Source organism: Onychomys torridus, chromosome X, assembly GCF_903995425.1.
Source record: "Onychomys torridus chromosome X, mOncTor1.1, whole genome shotgun sequence".
Taxonomy (NCBI): Eukaryota; Metazoa; Chordata; class Mammalia; order Rodentia; family Cricetidae; genus Onychomys; species Onychomys torridus.
In genome coordinates, this window is record NC_050466.1 from 53364011 (window position 1) to 53382080 (window position 18070).

At 37.5% G+C, this 18070-nt stretch overlaps 1 protein-coding gene across 1 annotated transcript in view; it reads right to left on the reverse strand.

Annotated features, from left to right (window-relative positions):
- The window catches only part of Tmlhe (trimethyllysine hydroxylase, epsilon), a 45959-nt gene that overhangs the window by 5403 nt on the left and 22486 nt on the right, over positions 1–18070 (reverse strand). The window contains exon 5 of the mRNA XM_036175389.1: positions 9617–9853. Coding sequence (XP_036031282.1) covers positions 9617–9853 — 237 coding nt within the window. The remainder of the gene's footprint in view (positions 1–9616; positions 9854–18070) is intronic.

Here is an 18070-nt window from a genome sequence, read left to right on the forward strand (position 1 = left end):
TTTTCAGGGACGTCTAAAAATGCCTTCACCCACACAACAGGAAGCAATCTGTAGAACATGATGCCCACATTCCCAAGAGATGGGATGGATGGTTGTTGTTAATTGGTGGATTATGAATGTTTGTTATCATTTAGGAAAATATAGGAATATAGGATAAAAAGACAACTATTAATCTCAGATATTATACATTGGCATGGATTTTGGTATATTGTTACAAATTTAAAGTTATTTTTGTTATACTGTACATATGTTTCTACTCTTGTTCAGGGTATTGTGCTTATATAGCTTACTTAAAAATGCAAATGTATAATTAAGAAATAAGGTTAGTTATAGTGATATTTTATTTGTACTGAAATATGATTTTATTTGTATATTAATAAAGTTGCACATTTAAAAAGTTGTATATTAATAAAGTTGTATATTAATAAAGTTTTATTTGTATATTAATAAAGCTACACAGAGAAACCCTGTCTCAAAAAAACCAAAAAATGAAAAACAAAACCAAAAAAAAACCCACAAAAAAACAACAACCAACCAACAACAATAGTAAAGGTTTAAAAAAGGATTTTTCCATAACCTGGCAACAAGCCAAGGAAATTGTAAAGAAATATCCTACTTGTTCCTTCTACAATCAGACACCATTACCCAAAGGGTACTCAGAGGAATGAAATCTGGCAGATGGATGTGTTTCACTTTGCGGAATTTGGAAAATTAAAATATATACACCATACCATTGATACTTATTCAGGATTTCAATGGGTGACTGCTTTGAGTTCTGAAAAAGCTGATTCTGTATTCACTCATTTGCTAGAAGTTATGGCCATCATGGGTATACCTGCACAAATTAAAACTGACAATGCTCCAGCATATGTCTCTATTAAAATGAAACAGTTTTTTGCTTATTATAATATAAAGCATATTACAGGTATACCACATAATCCTACAGGTCAAGCAATTATAGAAAGATCAAACAGAATTCTAAAGGAAATGATAAATAAACAGAAAGGGGTAACAACCCCCCGCCAGAAATAGACTTCACAATGCTCTATTAACTTTATATTTTCTCAGTGCTAATGAGAAAGGAACAACAGTTGCAGAGAGACATTGGATAACAGAAAAAACTACAGAATTAAATCAGCCTATATACTTCAAGGATGTGCTGACCTCAGAATGGAAACCAGGATATGTATTACATCGGGGACAAGGTTTTGCTTTTGTTTCTGCAGGAGAAGATAAGCTGTGAGTACCATCAATATTGATAAAGGTTCAATTTGAACAAGAGAGACCTCTTAATTAGAGGAGTGATAGTTCATCAACCAACATGACCATCCAATTTAAACTAATTTATACCATTAATACATGCCTTTTCATTTAATCAGATATAACTTGCCAAAAGGGAACCTCCCCAAAATTAGTCTTGGGGAAAGGTTTTTGTTTTTGTCTTTTAGGAGAATGAAGGCTAAGGAATCTGAAGAACACTGGAAAATTAGACAACTGAAGAAAAATGACAAAATCATCTATCCCAGGAAACAGAGTAAAATGGCCTATTGGTATATCATCTACAAAATTTCATAAGTCTTCCTAAATGGTTGTTTCTGCTCTTCTCTAAAATAATAATAATAATAATAATAATAATAATAATAATAATAATAATATTGGTCTTCTTGTAGTCCCAGTTCAATTAAAATTTAAAGCTGACTTTGGTGTTGGAAAATGGCTCTCTCCTTCTTTAAACTCAAGCACGTTGTTAAAAGGAAAATGCAAACTCCCTGTATCATACCAGAAGAAAGAGCCATCTTCTGACATGGGACAGGAGAAAAACCAAATTAATTAAGGGACTATTCTATTACTAATCTCAATTCTTTGATTCTATTCTGATTCTTTAAACTTTTCTAGTAGTATGAATTTTATATCAAAATTTACAAGATTAATATATATTATACCTTTTAATATAATATATATACCTTTTAAACTTCCTTAAGATAATAATGGTCATATGGAGTACTAATTAACTCTAGAGAAAAGGCTTCAATTAGCTACCTATACATGTCTTTGTGTTCGAGTCTCTTATCAGTTTTCTGTAGGAAATCACGGCCAGGCCTAACATCATCTGAAATCTCCAGGAAGAAGACGGGGCCCCACAACGACAATTCCACGTGGAAAATAATAATATTACTAAGCTGACAAACATCATCTACAGATCAGCTTTGGACTACAAAGTGCTCAGAGCAATTCTGAGATGGCTAGCTGAAACGATCCAGTTTCACAGACTACTTGAATAAGGACTTGAGATAAACCCTAACTAAACTTTGGCATTTTGCTCAAACTGGACAACAAAGGATATAGGTACCTTTCCTAGAATTTGACAATTAACCCAAGATTTTTCTTTTCAGAATAAGGATACCTTCACCCATACCCAGCAGGAAGCAATTTTAAGAATACAATGCCCACATTCCCAAAGAGGTGGTGTGGGGCAGGTGGTTTTTTTGGTCTTTTAATGGGTTTTGGGTCTGGGATAGTTTTCATTGTTTAGGAGGGTTGGTTACAAGTTGTTAGGGTTAGGAAAAGGGCTAGGCAAAGGAGATTAGATTTAAGGTGCTTGTTTAAAAAAAAGAAAATGACAATTACTCTCTCTGTGTGTCTCTGTGTTTCTGTGTCTCTGTCTCTGTCTCTGTCTCTGTCTCTCTCTCTCTCTATATATATATATCTATATATCTATCTATATATATATAGTTAGAATATGTCATACACATATTTTTAATCTTGCTCAAGATATTGATATTGTACTTATACCATTCATTTAACAATGTAATGCAATTTGCTGATCCTTGAATGTTATTATTACCAACTATTAGGATATATAGAAATGAAAGTTAGTAGTTAGACATTACAATCAAACTTGTAGTCATATTAAGTGTGTTTTCAAGATCAAACATATATTTTAGATAGACAGGTCGTCTTCAAACCCTTCAGAGATCTACAGAATATGGCATTTAAAATGTTTTAATAACTTAGGAATTTTTTCTTTTTTGTTATGACTATGAGACATGTTGGCTCCTGGCAGTACCAATCTACTTCAGAGAAAATATGGGGATTGAAGAAACTGCATATGACGTTAACTTTCATTGTGGCAAAAGTTAGCCACTGGACAACAAAGTATCCTTGAATCAACTGCTGACAGATAGGACATGAAATAAAGAACTACCAATTCTTGCCAAAAACAAGTGTGGTTGTGGCTTTAACAAAAGGCATCTTATGAAGCCAGGACAATGTGGCACCATCCCTGAAGTGAGTAGCCTTTGCAATCTGGAAAAGGTACCATGACCTTTTCTTTGAAGGCAGCTGAACAGGCAGTGGGCCAATGGCTTCTGAGGTGCAGTGGAACAGCAGATGAAACAGTTATTCTTGAATAATAACTAAGCTCACCCTTCTCAACAGTAGACTGGCATTTAATAGAGGGATGTGGAGAAGAATGGGATGCCAAGATGAAGCCAAACACACACACAGCCAAGAAGAATGGACAGCTGAATTAAAAAAAACATCAATAATTTCCAGAAATTAAAATCCTGAATCATGACATGACATTAATGGAATTCAGGTGTTTCTGGTACATGGACTGCTCTCACCAAATGTGAGGTTGAACTGTTGATCTTATATACATCCTAGTCACAAATGAGTCTGTCAGATACGCCTAGCCTATAGGCCAAAGATGATGCCCCAACACTGTGGAGAAACCTCAGGTGATTGTCCAGGCAGCTGGCTGTTTCTGTCAACTCACATTTTTTTTTGGAAGCTGCTTGCATGCACTTCCTGTTTTTATTTTTTATTAGGTAGTAGTATTTCCTTCTTGGGTCTCTGAGGGAGTTGAAGATCAGCTAGTTATAGTTTTCCTTGTTATGAATTTCAGAAAAGAAACTCACTAAGAGGTGTAAGTAAGTGTATAAATTTGAAAGATGTTATAAGACAGTTCTGTTAGTAATATAAGTTAGGATAGAAAATGAATCAGGTACATTTTGGACTTACCAAAATAGAATAGATAATGGAATTATTTTCTCTGAATTTGTCAAATATGAATGGATGAGGCATTTTTTAGATATTTATTGCTTGTATATATGGTATATAGTTATTATACTTTTGTATATAGTTTTTCTTATATTAGTTATAACTTTTTTCCTTTTATTAAAATAGAAAAGGGGAAATATATTGATATTTTATTTGTACTGAAATGTGATTTTATTTGTATATTAATAAAGTTGCCTTGGGGTCAGAGCAAGCCATAGCAGAAGCTGGGTGGTGGTGGTGCTTACCTTTAATCCCAGCACTTGGGAGGCAGAGCTAGACAGGATCTCTGTGTGTTCAAAGATACAGCCAGCATGGAGACACATGCCTTTAATCTCAATACCAACCATAGAAGACCTGGAGGTCTGTACAGACAGGCAGTGAGGAGGAGGAGGTCATGTGGCTGGGTTTACAACCAATGAGAAGGCAGAACAGAAAGTCTATATAAAAGACAGGACACAGGAAGTAGCTCTCTTGCTGAGAGGAAAGACAGCAGAAGCAGTGAAGGGTAAGGTTTTCAGCTCTCAGCTATTGCTCTGAACTCTTGCCTTTTAACTCTGCAATTGGCTCTGTGTTTCTTATTTAACAAGACGGTTACATCTACAGTTAGTAGTTAATCTATAATAATCAAACTTGTAGTCACATTAGGTATGTTTTCAAGGTCAAACACATATATTTTAGATAGATGATTTTTCAAACACTTCAAAGACCTACAGAATATGGCATTTAGGATATTTAATAATATGGCAATTAAGATGTTAATGTTCAATAACCTAAAGTTTTTCATGACAATGAGACATATCTGATCCTGGCATCAGCAATTTACTTCATAAAAGGATGATGGGCATTGAAGAAACTCCATATGGAGTTTGCTTTCAATGTCACAAGGCTAGCCATTTTGGCAAGAAACTGTTCTTGCCTTGACTGCTGACAGTATGTTGTACAGACTGGACAAGCGAGACACAGGAAAGGGACTGTTGAATTCTGCCAAGACAAGGAAGGACAGTTTTTTGAGATTTCTCCTTCACAGAAAAATTTGCCAGATATTCTGCAGGACACAGAGGAAAGCAACTGATGAGCTTTACCAATACAAGGCAGGCTAATCCTTCAAATTTCTGCTTCACTGAAAAGTCTGCCAGATATTCTAGTCATGTAGGCTGAAGATGAATGTCCCAATGTTGCAGAGGAACTTTGGGTGACTGTCTAGGAAGCTAGATGTCTCTGTTGTTAGGTAATATTACATCCTTCTGGGGTTGTTGGTGGAGCTAAAGACTAAATATTTAGAGTTATAGTTTTCCTTAGTTATGATAGAAAGTAAATTAGGTGTAAAACTTTGGAATCACTAATATAAGATAGGTAATGGAGTATTTTCTCTGACTTTGCTAAATACATATGGACTGAATGTTGTAAATGTAATTCTTACTTGATAACTGTTTTTGTTGTATGTGATTTTATTATGTTAAAGTTAAAACCTTTCATTTTTATTTAGACAAAAAGGGGGAAATGTTGTGGAAAATTGGTTTAAGATGTGTTACATTTGTTTATGCTGTGGGATATTTGTTTAATTATACAAATACATTGTATTCTTTCATGTTGCATTTGTTTAACTCTGTGAAGGTGTATTACTTTGCCTGCCCAAAACACCTGATTGGTCTAATAAAAAGCTGAACAGCCAATAGCCAGGCAGGAAAGTGATAGGCAGGGATGCCAGGCAGAGAGAATAAATAGGAGGAGAAAGAAGAATGAGAGAGAGCGAGGAACAAGAAAAGGAGGAGAGGAGGATGCCAGCAACCAGCCACCCAGCCACACAAACAGCCACAGAGTAAGAAGGAAAAAAGAAAGTTAAAAGTCCAAAGGCAAAAGATAGATGAGCTACTTTAAGAAAAGCTCACTAGGAACAAGCCAAGCTAAAGCAGGATATTCATAAGTAAGAATAAGTCTCTGTGTATTTATTTGGGAGCTGGGTGGAGGGCCCTCACAGAGTTAAAAAAAACAAAACTACATTTTACTGCAGGTATGTATATTGTCAGATTTTAGTAGACTCTGCTAAAGGTCTTCCTTTCAAAGATAAATAATGGTTTCAGATGGCATTTGTTGGTTTTAGTACATAGCATAATTAGAACCAATATTCTTTTTTCCTCATATGTTAAATAAATACCTGCTTAGCAGACCTCACAGGACCACTATCAGTGAATCAAATGAAAGGCCATAATGAATAGTGCTTCCTCTCAGGCTTTTAAGAGCCATGTCCATATGAGGAAGACAGTGAGGAAACAGTCTTTAACATGGTGTTGACACTCAATACTCTTTCTAAGAGGCTTCAGTCCTACATATTTGGTAGCTGTATAAATACTATTTTATTGGCTTATTTCTCTATCCCAGAAGGTAAACTGTTATTAGCCATCTTTTATACATAAGGCAACTGAAACTTGGAAAGAATAAATATGTCACAGCTTATTATTTTAAGTAATTGGATCTCTCTAATATTTTACTCATTGTTGATAGCGCCATGCAGATAGAATTATCCAATTCCTGTGAACACTTGCTCATAAGGCTATCCTAAAAAAGTATCTATAACAGTAGCTAAAATGAATGCAACTGACAGAACCAAGTACTGGTAAGTACTTGAAGCAGATGCAACTTTCATTCTTTCTTTATGAGGGTATAAAATGGTACAACTAGTTTGGCAAACATTATTTACTGAAACTAAACATTCCTCGATTCTATGACATATCTGTGCTATTCTGTGATGACTAACACTGATTATCAAGTTGACATAATCTAAAGTCGCCTGAGAGACAAACTTTTGGGCAAATCTCTGAGGGTGTTTCCAGAGAGGTGTAACTGAGTAAGGAGGCCCCACCCTGAGTGTGAGTGGCACCATTCCATGGGCCAGAGCCCTGAATTAAATATAAAGGAGAAAGTGGGCTGAGCACCAGCATTCATCTCTCTCTGCTCCCTGACTATGGTTTGTAACCTGTTACCTCACTCTCCAACTATGAGCCAGAATAAAACCTTCCTTCCCTGAATTGCTTTTGTTAGGTATTTTGTCACAGCAATGAGAAAAGTAACTAATACACATCCATATGTATTTATGTGGTTGAAATGAAAATATATATTCACAAAAGTACTTTTATGGAAAAATTTATTTCAATTTCAATCATAATGAAACTAAACTAGAAACAACTTAGATATAATTTTTATATTTTATTTATATCTTATCATTTAAACCAACAAAACAAACAGTGGCTTCCTTTGGGGCTATATATGCAGGGTATGACTGGAAAATAGAAAAGTACTTCCTCTATTGAGGATAATATTTTAAATATTGATATAGATTCATGACACAGAAGTATATTCATTTCTCAAATCACCATAAGTTTGTATTTAACATTTTAAAACATTAGTATATATACTTTTCACTTGAAAACAAAAAGGTATAAAACCATACTGAACTCTATTTTATATAAATATTGAAGTATTTTAGTGTGAGATATACTCGTATCTGCAATATACTTTAAAATGCTTTAAAAAACATGACCAACTAATGTGTGGATAGATGGTGTCTTAGGGTTTCTTTTGCTGTGGAGAAACTCTATTACCAAAACAACTTGGGGAGGAAAGGGCTTATTCAGCTTACACATCCACATTTCTGTTTACCAATGAAGGAAATCAGGACAGGAACTCAAACAAGGCAGGAACCTGGAGGCAGGAGCTGATGTAAAGGCCATGAAGGAGTGCTGTTTTCTACTGGCTTGCTTCTTCTGACTTGCTCAGCCTGCTTTCTTATAGTACCTAGGACCACCAGCCCAGGGATGGCACCACCCACAATAGACTGGAACTTCCCACATTAATCATTAATTAAGAAAATGCCTTATAGGTTTGTCTACAAGCCAATCTTATGGAAGCATTATCTCAATTGAGATTCCCTCCTCTCAGGGGACTTCTAGCTTGTGTTGAGTTGACATCAAAACTAACCATGACAGATGGACAGAGAAATGGAGGGTTGCATGATAAAATAAGAATAGTAATATCTTAATGGTAGGAAGCTGGTGGAAGGCTGAGCTTTTCCACATTAAATGATTTTAATTTCAATTTGTTAAGGTGTTCATAATAAAACATTGGAGATACTTCTTATTTTATATAGTGGGTATACAAGAGATGACTGAGGGAGTATTTCTGGGAAATCCAAGAAAAACGAGTTACTATTGACATAATTCCTTCTGCCTCCCAGGGTAAAGGATAGAGATGACAACTTATTTTTAACAATGGGTATGGTTGGTATTATTGAAACTCAAAAACTCATGACAAATAGGTTAAGTGACTTGGTTAAGGCTGCAAAGCATTGACCTTTCCTGTGCTACATTGTTACCTTTTCCAGTTCTTATCAAGCTGCCTTTGTACTCCACATCTCCTTCCTTACTTCATTAACATTTGATATAACATATATTATATTTGCTTTTAAAAAATAAAATAGCTTCTTCTATTAGAATGAGATTTATATGACAACCATAAATTTTCTCATGTTTTTCTCACAATTATTAACTGTGGCATCAAAAGCAGTGCCTGTATCTTTGTACATACTCAAGAAGTGTTTGTGGAATAATGATGTCCTGTAGAAGTTAGCTTAAATGGAAGTAAAATAACATAAAAAAATCTTGGCTGCAACATGGAAAACAACTTAAAATATGAAGCAATGTAGTATGTCCTGGGCAGAATTTTTGTAGGAAACATGAGTTGTATTAGTTGAAGCTACAACAATAGAAGGGGGCAGGCCATGCAAAAACTGTGTAAGTTAAGAGAATACCTTGGTTCTTTGGAAGATACTGAGTGGATCTAGGATTTTCACAGGAGAATGATAAAGTAATATTTGTATTTCAAAAAAATTACTTCAGGGCCTGTGAGATGGCTCAGCAGGGAAAGTCACTTGCTGTACAAGTATTTACACACACACACACACACACACACACACACACACACACACACACGCCTGACTTCAATTTCTTGATCCAATGCTGAGAGAACCAACCCCTGAAAAGTGTTCTTGTGACCTTCACACATGTACAATGGCATATATACACTTACATATTCTCACACATAAACACACAATAATAAAATTTAAAAGATTTCTCTAGCTACAACACACAAAATGTATAGAAGGTGGGTAAGGGTGAAATCATTGGTACTGTGTAGAGGTGATGGTGGTCTCACACAAAAGGTAGTATTGTGAATAGGAGGCACTGGGTACTTAGAGGAAAATTATTAGGTAAATCTAGTTAGATTGGTTGCATAGTGTGAGGGAGATAGACTGGTTGAAGGTGGCATTTAGTTTTTCCTTTGGGCAACTTAGTGGATATATCATTCAATGAAACATGAGCAAATATGTAAACAGGTGAGCTTAAGGTGAGTGGAGCCTCTGAACTAGACTTTGAATATGATACACTGTATGTTCTATAAGACAGCCAAATGATGATTCCAGGAGATAGGTGGATACATTAGTCAAGAGGTTGACATATAATAAATTTATCAAATGGGAGAATAGTTGTTTGGTACTCACCTGATCAAATAGAGCTCTTTATTCCATGGGTAGATATTTAAGACTGGCCCAACCCCAATCATGTGGTTGTGACATTCTCCAACATTTTCAATATACTCATGCTTCAATGGCACTTTGCTGAGGAGTTCGAATTCCTTAGGTGCTTTTTGAAGTACTTGTTGTGCTGCATAGAATCCATCTACTAACAGTGTCCTGCCACCTGTTCCTTCATGTTTAAGACAATGAAATACTTGAATGCTAAAGAAAGCAAAGTAAATTCTTTTTTTCAGTGGATAAAAGAAAACATATTGAAATTATAGTACATTATATCAGAAATGACTGAATCTAGTTTGGTAATTTTAATGAAGAAAAAGATCTATTTCCTAATTGTTCTTCCCTTATAGAAAGTTGTACCTTTTTTTAACCCTTAATTAATATTACTACATATTTATTTCAAAGATGTATAATATGTATTAGGGTATATATATGCCAGGAAAGACATGGGAATATAGACATGAACAAGATACAGTATCTGTTTTGAAGAAGCTCATAATCTAGTAAGAAGAGATGAAGCTAGTGTGAATAACATTTGAATAAAAAATAAAGTTTTGGGAACTCCCATCTGGACCAGAGGTGAGTGCCTGGACTCACACCCAGAGAGGCCCGCACCTAGGTCCCAGCCCTGGGTACCAGCCTTTCCTGGGAAGACCTGCCCAACTTGGCTCCAGGTTCTGGCCATAGGGCAGGACCCCCCAACCCCAATGGGAAGGTTCCCCTTCTCCAAGACCCTCCAGTGGACCTTGCAAACTCCAAACCCTGCCCCCACACCCATCTTGCCGAGACTCCAGCCACTTCCAGAGACTTAGAAACCAGCCCCCAGTTTCCATCCTGACCAGGAACTCCCATTTGGACTAGAGGTGAGTGCCTGAGGTTATAGTCAGAGAGGCCCCCGCCTCTAGGTCCCACTCCTGGGCACCAGCCATCCCAGCAAGACCTGCCCAACTTGGCCCCAGTTTCTGGCCATTTGGCAGGCCCTGCCGGAAGGTTACCCTTTTCCAAGACGGCAGGCAGATGCTGCAATCTCCACACACTGCCCCCATACCCATCTGTTCTAGACCCCAGCCACTTCCTGAGACTCAGAGACCAGCCCCCAGCTCCCATCCAGCCAGCACTCCCATCTGGAACAGAACTCCCATCTGGGCCAGAGAGAGGCTCCCTAAATCTGTCAGCTCTGTCTGAACCAAGTGCACTGATAAGACCAAGAATGAATCTACAAGGAAATGGGCAGATGTCAAAGCAGAAGTACATACAACAAAATAAAGAGCAATAGAGCATCACCAGAACCTAGCCCTCCTCCAAAAGCTAGACCTGAACATCACAGAATGGAAGAAGAAGAAGAAAACAACCTTATAAGTAACATCATGAAGAGGCTAAAGCCTTATATAGAAGGAATAAAAAATAAAGTGGAGGAACAGACAAACAAAATATGGGAAGAACACTATAAAAAACTAGAGGAAAGGACAAAAAAAGCAGAAAAAAACATGAAAGAAAATCATGAAAAAAAAAAAGAAACAGATGAGGGAAATAGTCCAAGACCTGAAAAGGGAAACAGATAAAATGAAGAAGACACTAGCAGAAGGAATGCTGGAAATAGAAAATCTGAGTAAATGAACAGGAAATTCAGATGCAAGTATAACCAAGGGAATGCAAGAGATGGAAGAGAGGATCTCTGGTGCTGAAGATATGGTAGAAGAAATAGATTCATCAGTCAAAGAAAACACTAAAGCAAACAAAATCATGACCCAAAATGTCCAAGAAATTTGGGACACCATGAAAAGATCAAACCTACAAATAATAGGGATAGAGGAAGGAGAAGAATACCAACTCAAAGGCACAGAAAATATATTTAACAAGATCATAGAAGAAAACGTTCCCAACTTAAAGAAGGAAATGCCTATGAAGATACAAGAAGCCTATAGAACACGAAACAGACTAGACCCCCCCCCAAAGTTCCCTCGCCACAGAATAATTAAACAACTAAACGTACAGAATAAAGAAAGAATATTAAGAGCAGCAAAGGAAAAAGGCCAAGTGACCTATAAAGGCAAACCCATCAGAATAACACTCGATTTCTCAATGGAGACTTTGAAAGCCAGAAGGACCAGGACAGATGTAAGGTAGACACTAAGAGACCATGGATGCCAGCCTACACTAATATACCCAGCAAAACTTTCAATCATCATACATGGAATGAACAAGACATTCCAAGACAAAACCAGATTTAAACAATACTCACTCACAAACCCAGCCCTACAGAAAGCACTAGAAGGAAAATTCCAACCTAAGGAAGGCAGATACACCCTCAAAAACACAGGCAATAGATAACACCACAGCAGTAAACCCCAAAGAAAAGAAGTACACACACACTACCACCAAAAAATAAAAATAATAACAGGAATGAACAATCATTGGCCATTAATATCCCTTAATATCAATGGACTTAATTCACCTATAAAAAGACATAGAATAACAGAATGGATACAAAAACAGGAAACATCTTTCAGCTGCATACAAGAAACACACCTCAGATTCAAAGACAGACACTTCCTAAGAATAAAAGGCTGGGAAAAGACTTTCCAATCAAATGGACTTAAGAAGCAAGCTGGTGTAGCCATCCTAATATGCAGCAAAATAGACTTCAAACTAAAATCAGTCAAAAGAGATGATGAAGGACATTACACATTCATCAAAGGAAAGATCCACCAAGATGAAGTCTCAATTCTGAACATTTATGCATCAAACACAAGGGCACCCACATATGTAACAGAAACATTACTAAAGCTTAAATCACATATAAAACCCCACACATTAATAGTGGGAGACTTCAACACCCCACTTTCACCTCTGGACAGATCGGCCAAATTGAAACTTAACAGAGACATAATGGACTTAACTGATATTATGACTCAAATGGACTTAATCGATATCTATAGAACATTCCACCCAAACAAAAAAGAATATACCTTCTTCTCAGCAACCCATGGAACCTTCTCTAAAATCGACCACATACTTGGCCACAAAGCAAATCTCAAAAGATACAAAACAATTGGAATAAACTCCTGTGTTCTGTCGGACCACCATGGTTTAAAGTTAGATTTCAATAACAGAAAAAACTACAGAAATCCTACAATCTCATGGAATCTGAATAATGCTCAACTGAATCACCAATGGGTTAATGAAGAAATAAAGAAAGAAATTAAAGACTTCCTAGAGATTAATGAAAATAAATACACCACATACCCAAACTTATGGGATACTAGGAAAGCAGTGCTAAGTGGGAAATTTATAGCATTAAATGCCCACATAAAGAAGCTGGAGAAATCTCTCGCTAATGACTTGACAGTACACCTGAAAGCCTTTGAACAGGAAGAAGCAAAGTCTCCCAGGAGGAACAGATGCCAGGAAATTATCAAATTGAGAGCTGAAATCAATAAAATAGAAATAAAGAGAACAATACAAAGGATTAATGAAACAAAGAGTTGGTTCTTTGAGAAGATCAACAAGATAGAGAAGCTCTTATCCAAAGTAACCAAAAGACAGAGAGAGGCATCCAAATTAACAAAATCAGAAATGAAAAGGGGGACATAACAACAGACAATGAGGAAATCCAGAGAATCATCAGGGCATAATTCAAAAAAGCTCTACTCCACAAAACTGGAAAATCTAAAAGAAATGGGTAATTTTCTGGATAGGTACCACATACCTAAGTTAAATCAAGACCAGATAAACCATTTAAATAGTCCAATAACTCCTAAGGAAATAGAATCAGTCATTAAAAGTCTCCCAACCAAAAAAGAGGCCAGGACCAGATGGTTTCAGTGAAGAATTCTACCAGATCTTCAAAGAAGACTTGATACCAATACTCTTTAAATTGTTCCATACAATAGAAACAGAAAGAACCTTACCAAACTCCTTCTATGAGGCTAAAATTACCCTGATTCCTAAACCAAACAAAGATGCAACAAAGAAAGAGAACTACAGACCAATCTCCCTCATGAATATTGATGCAAAAATACTCAATAAAATACTGGCAAACAGACTCCAAGAACACATCAAAACAATTATCCACCATGATCAAGTAGGCTTCATCCCAGGGATGCAAGGGTGGTTCAACATACGAAAGTCCGTCAATGTAATACACCATATAAACAAACTCAAAGAAAAAAACCACATGATCATCTCACTAGATGCAGAAAAGGCATTTGACAAAATCCAACACCCCTTCATGATAAAGGTCTTGGAGTGATCAGGAATACAGGGAACATACCTAAACATAATAAAGGCAATCTACAGCAAGCCAACAGCCAATATCAAATTAAATGGAGAGAAACTCAAAGCAATACCACTAAAATCAGGAACAAGGCAAGGCTGTCCCCTCTCCCCGTAGTTATTCAATATAGTACTTGAAGTTCTAGCCAGAGACATAAGAAAACATAAAGAGATTAAGGGGATACAAATTGGAAAGGAAGAAGTCAAGCTTTCCCTATTTGCAGATGACATGATAGTATATATGAGTGACCCCAAAAATTCAACCAAGGAACTGATACGGCTAATAAAAACCTTCAGCAACATAGCAGGATACAAAAAAATCAGCAGCCCTCCTATATACAATAGACAAACAGGCTGAGAAGGAAATCAGAGTTACATCACCATTTACAATAGCCACGAATGATATAAAATACCTTGGGGTTACTCTAACTAAGCATGCGAAGGACCTACATGACAAGAACTTTAAGTCCCTGAAAAAAGAAATTGAAGATGTAAGAAAATGGAAAGACCTCCCATGCTCATGGATAGGCAGAATTAACATAGTAAAAATGGCGATGTTACCAAAAGCAATCTACACATTCAACACAATCCCCATCAAATTACCAACACAATTCTTCACAGATCTGGAAAGAATAATACTCAACTTCATATGGAAAAACAAAAAACCCAGGATAGCCAAAAGAATCCTGTACAATAAAACAACCTCTGGAGGCATCACAATCCCCGACCTCAAGCTCTACTATAGAGCTACAGTAATAAAAACAGCTTGGTACTGGCATAAAAACTGACATGTGGCCCAATGGAATCGAATTGAAGACCCTGACACTAACCCGCACACCTATGAACATATAATTTTTGACAAAGAAGCCAAAAATGTACAATGGAAAAAAGAAAGCATCTTCAACAAATAGTGCTGGCATAACTGGATGTCAATGTGTAGAAGGCTGCAAGTAGTTCCATATCTGTCACCATGCACAAAACTTAAGTCCAAGTGGATCAAAGACCTCAACATAAATCCAGCTACTCTGAACCTGATAGAAGAGAAAGTAGGAAGTACTCTTGAACGCATTGGCACCGGAGATCACTTTCTAAATATAACACCAGTAGCACAGACACTGAGAGAAACAATCAATCAATGGGACCTGTTGAAACTGAGAAGCTTTTGTAGAGCAAAGGACATGGGCAACAAGACAAAGCGACAGCTTACAGAATGGGAAAAGGTCTTCACCAACCCCACATCTGACAGAGGGCTGATATCCAGAAGATATAAAGAACTCAAGAAATTAGACATCAAATGCCCAACAGTCCAATTAAGAAATGGGCTATAGGACTAAACAGAGAATTCTCAACAGAGGAAGTTCAAATGGCTGAAAGACTTTTAAGGAATTGCTCATCATCCCTAATTATCTGGGAAATGCAAATCAAAATGACTCTGAGATACCACCTTACACCTGTCAGAATGGCTAAGATCAAAAACACAGAAGACAGCTTATGCTGGAGAGGATGTGGAGCAAGGGGAACTCTCCTCTACTGCTGCTGGGAATGCCAGCTTGTACAGCCACTTTGGAAATCAATATGGTGCTTCCTTAGAAAATTGGGAATCCATCTTCCCCAAGACCCAGCTGTAGCACTCTTGGGCATATACCTAAGGAATGGTCAACTGTACCACAAGGGCATTTGCTCAGCTATGTTCATATCAGCTTTGTTTATAATAGCCAGAACCTGCAAACAACCTAGATGCCCTTCAACTGAAGAATGGATAAAGAAAATATGGTACATATACACAATGGAGTACTACTGCACAGAGAAAAACAATGACATCATGAAGTTAGCATGCAAATGGATGGATCTAGAAAAAAATCATCCTGAGTGAGGAAACCCAGACTCAGAAGGACAAACATTGTATGTACTCACTCATAGGAGGATACTAGATGTAAAACAAAGATGACTAGACTGCTACACAACTCCAGGGGGGCTACCTAGAAAACGGGACCCTAGGAAAGACCCAAGGATCACCCAATGACAGAGAAATGGATGAGATCTACATGAAAAACCTGGACGAGAGTGGAAGAAATGAAGGGCAAGGTTTGAGGGAAGGGAGGCTTAGGGGAGTAAGAGATCCCAGCTGGATCACGAACAGAAAGGGAGAACAAGGAATGGTAGACCATGATGGATGAGGACCACATGAGAACAGGAGTGGGCAGAGTGCTAGAGAGATCCCCTGAAGTCCACAGTGATGCATCCTCTGGAGACTGTTGGCAGTGGTTGAGAGAAAGCCTGATCTGACCTAGTCTGGTGATCAGATGGCCAAACACCCTGACTGACGGTCATGCTGGAACTCTCATCCAGTGACTGATGGAAGTGAATGCAAAGATCCTCAGCCAGGCCCCAGGTGGAGCTCCATGTGTTCAGTTGTTGAGAAGGAGGAGGGAGAGTGGGAGCGTGAATTGTTGAGCCCAGGATTGGAAAAATCATGAGGACGAAAGGCCAAACAAATGGAAGCACATGAATTGTGAACCAAAGGCTGTGGAGTTCCCAGCGGGATCAGGCCCTCTGGATAAGTGAGACAGTTGAGTGGCTTGGACTGTTTGGGAGGCATTCAGGCTGTGGGACCTGGACCTGTCCTTAGTGCATGAGCTGGCTGTTTGGAACCTGGGGCTTACACAGGGACACTTTGTGCAGCCTGGAAGGAGGGGACTGGACCTGCCTGTATTGAATCCACCAAGTTTAAAAGAATTCCCAGGGGAGTCTTGGCCCTGGAGGAGATGAGAATGGAGGGGAGGGGATGAGGGCCAGGTGGGGGTGGGTGCAGGAGGGGGGAAGGACAGGGGAACCCATGGCTGATGTGTAAAATTAAAATACAAATGTAATAAAAAAGTAATAGGTTAATTTAAGATGTTATATCTAGCTTCAACTACACACCCCAATTAAATGTTTTCTTTCTAAGAGTTGCTGTGGCCGGGCAGTGGTGGCACACGCCTTTAATCCCAGCACTTGGAGGCAGAGACAGGTGAATCTCTGTGAGTTTGAGGCCCACCTGGGCTACAGAGTGAGTTCCAGGAAATGTGCAAAGCTACATAAAGAAAAACCAAAAAAATAATAATAATAAGAGTTGCTGTGTTCATGGAGTCCCTTCACAGCAATAGTAACCCTATTTAAGACACAGTGGAAGGAGACAAGTGCCTCTCAGAGGTTATCTTTTTACCTACCCTTGTGTGCATTGGCACACAAAATCAAATACCCCCCCCCATTACAGAAAGAAGCAAAACTAAAACAAAATTTTGTTTTGTTTTGTTTTGTTTTAAGATTTTGCTCGGTTGGTAGAATACCTACCTACCATACACAAAGCCCAGGGTTCAGTTCCCAGCACCAGCATGATTGATGTGTGGTAACATATGCCTGTAATCCCAGAATTTTAGAGGGCCATCCTTATCAGCTCCATGTTGAATTTGAGGCCAAGTTGGTATACATGGGACCATGTCTAAACAAAATAAAACAAATGGAAAAACACACCACCACCACCACCAAAAACCCCATCTTTACTACTAAAATAAATATTTTTCTTTTTTATGGAGCTCACTACAACTTGTGTAAAACTTTATTTTTTTAACTGAAGCAATAATTTTTATTATATTTGTGTTTTAATTTTACATATCAGCAATGTGGTCCCCTGTCCTTATAGAATGCTACAGGTTAGTCCAATTGCTCCGTACCTCTAGTTGAAGAAATGATGATATCCAGAGCAAAGCTGGCTTTGGAAAAGATAGGCATGTAACAATGAAGATGATAGTGGCGATTACAATAACTAAAATGGTAATTACAACTAATCCTTACTGAAGAATGTTAAATGCTTTAAATTTATTACAAAATTTAATCCCTTATCAACATTAATGGATAGGTTGTACTGCTAATCTCATTTTAAAGATGAAGATAAGGATGCTAGGAGATTTTAACTTACATGCTCAACATCAAAAAGCTTATAATACATGTTCAGTTTGGGTTGTAGGGCAAGGTCTAGTTGATGTCACAGCCTTAACTCTTCACCAGTATCACTACCCTGCAAATCTACTCAGTCTTTATAATTGACTAGAAAGGGTAAAAGGGAAAAATAGTTGTTTATCTCTAATGTTGGTAGAACGTGTGCAT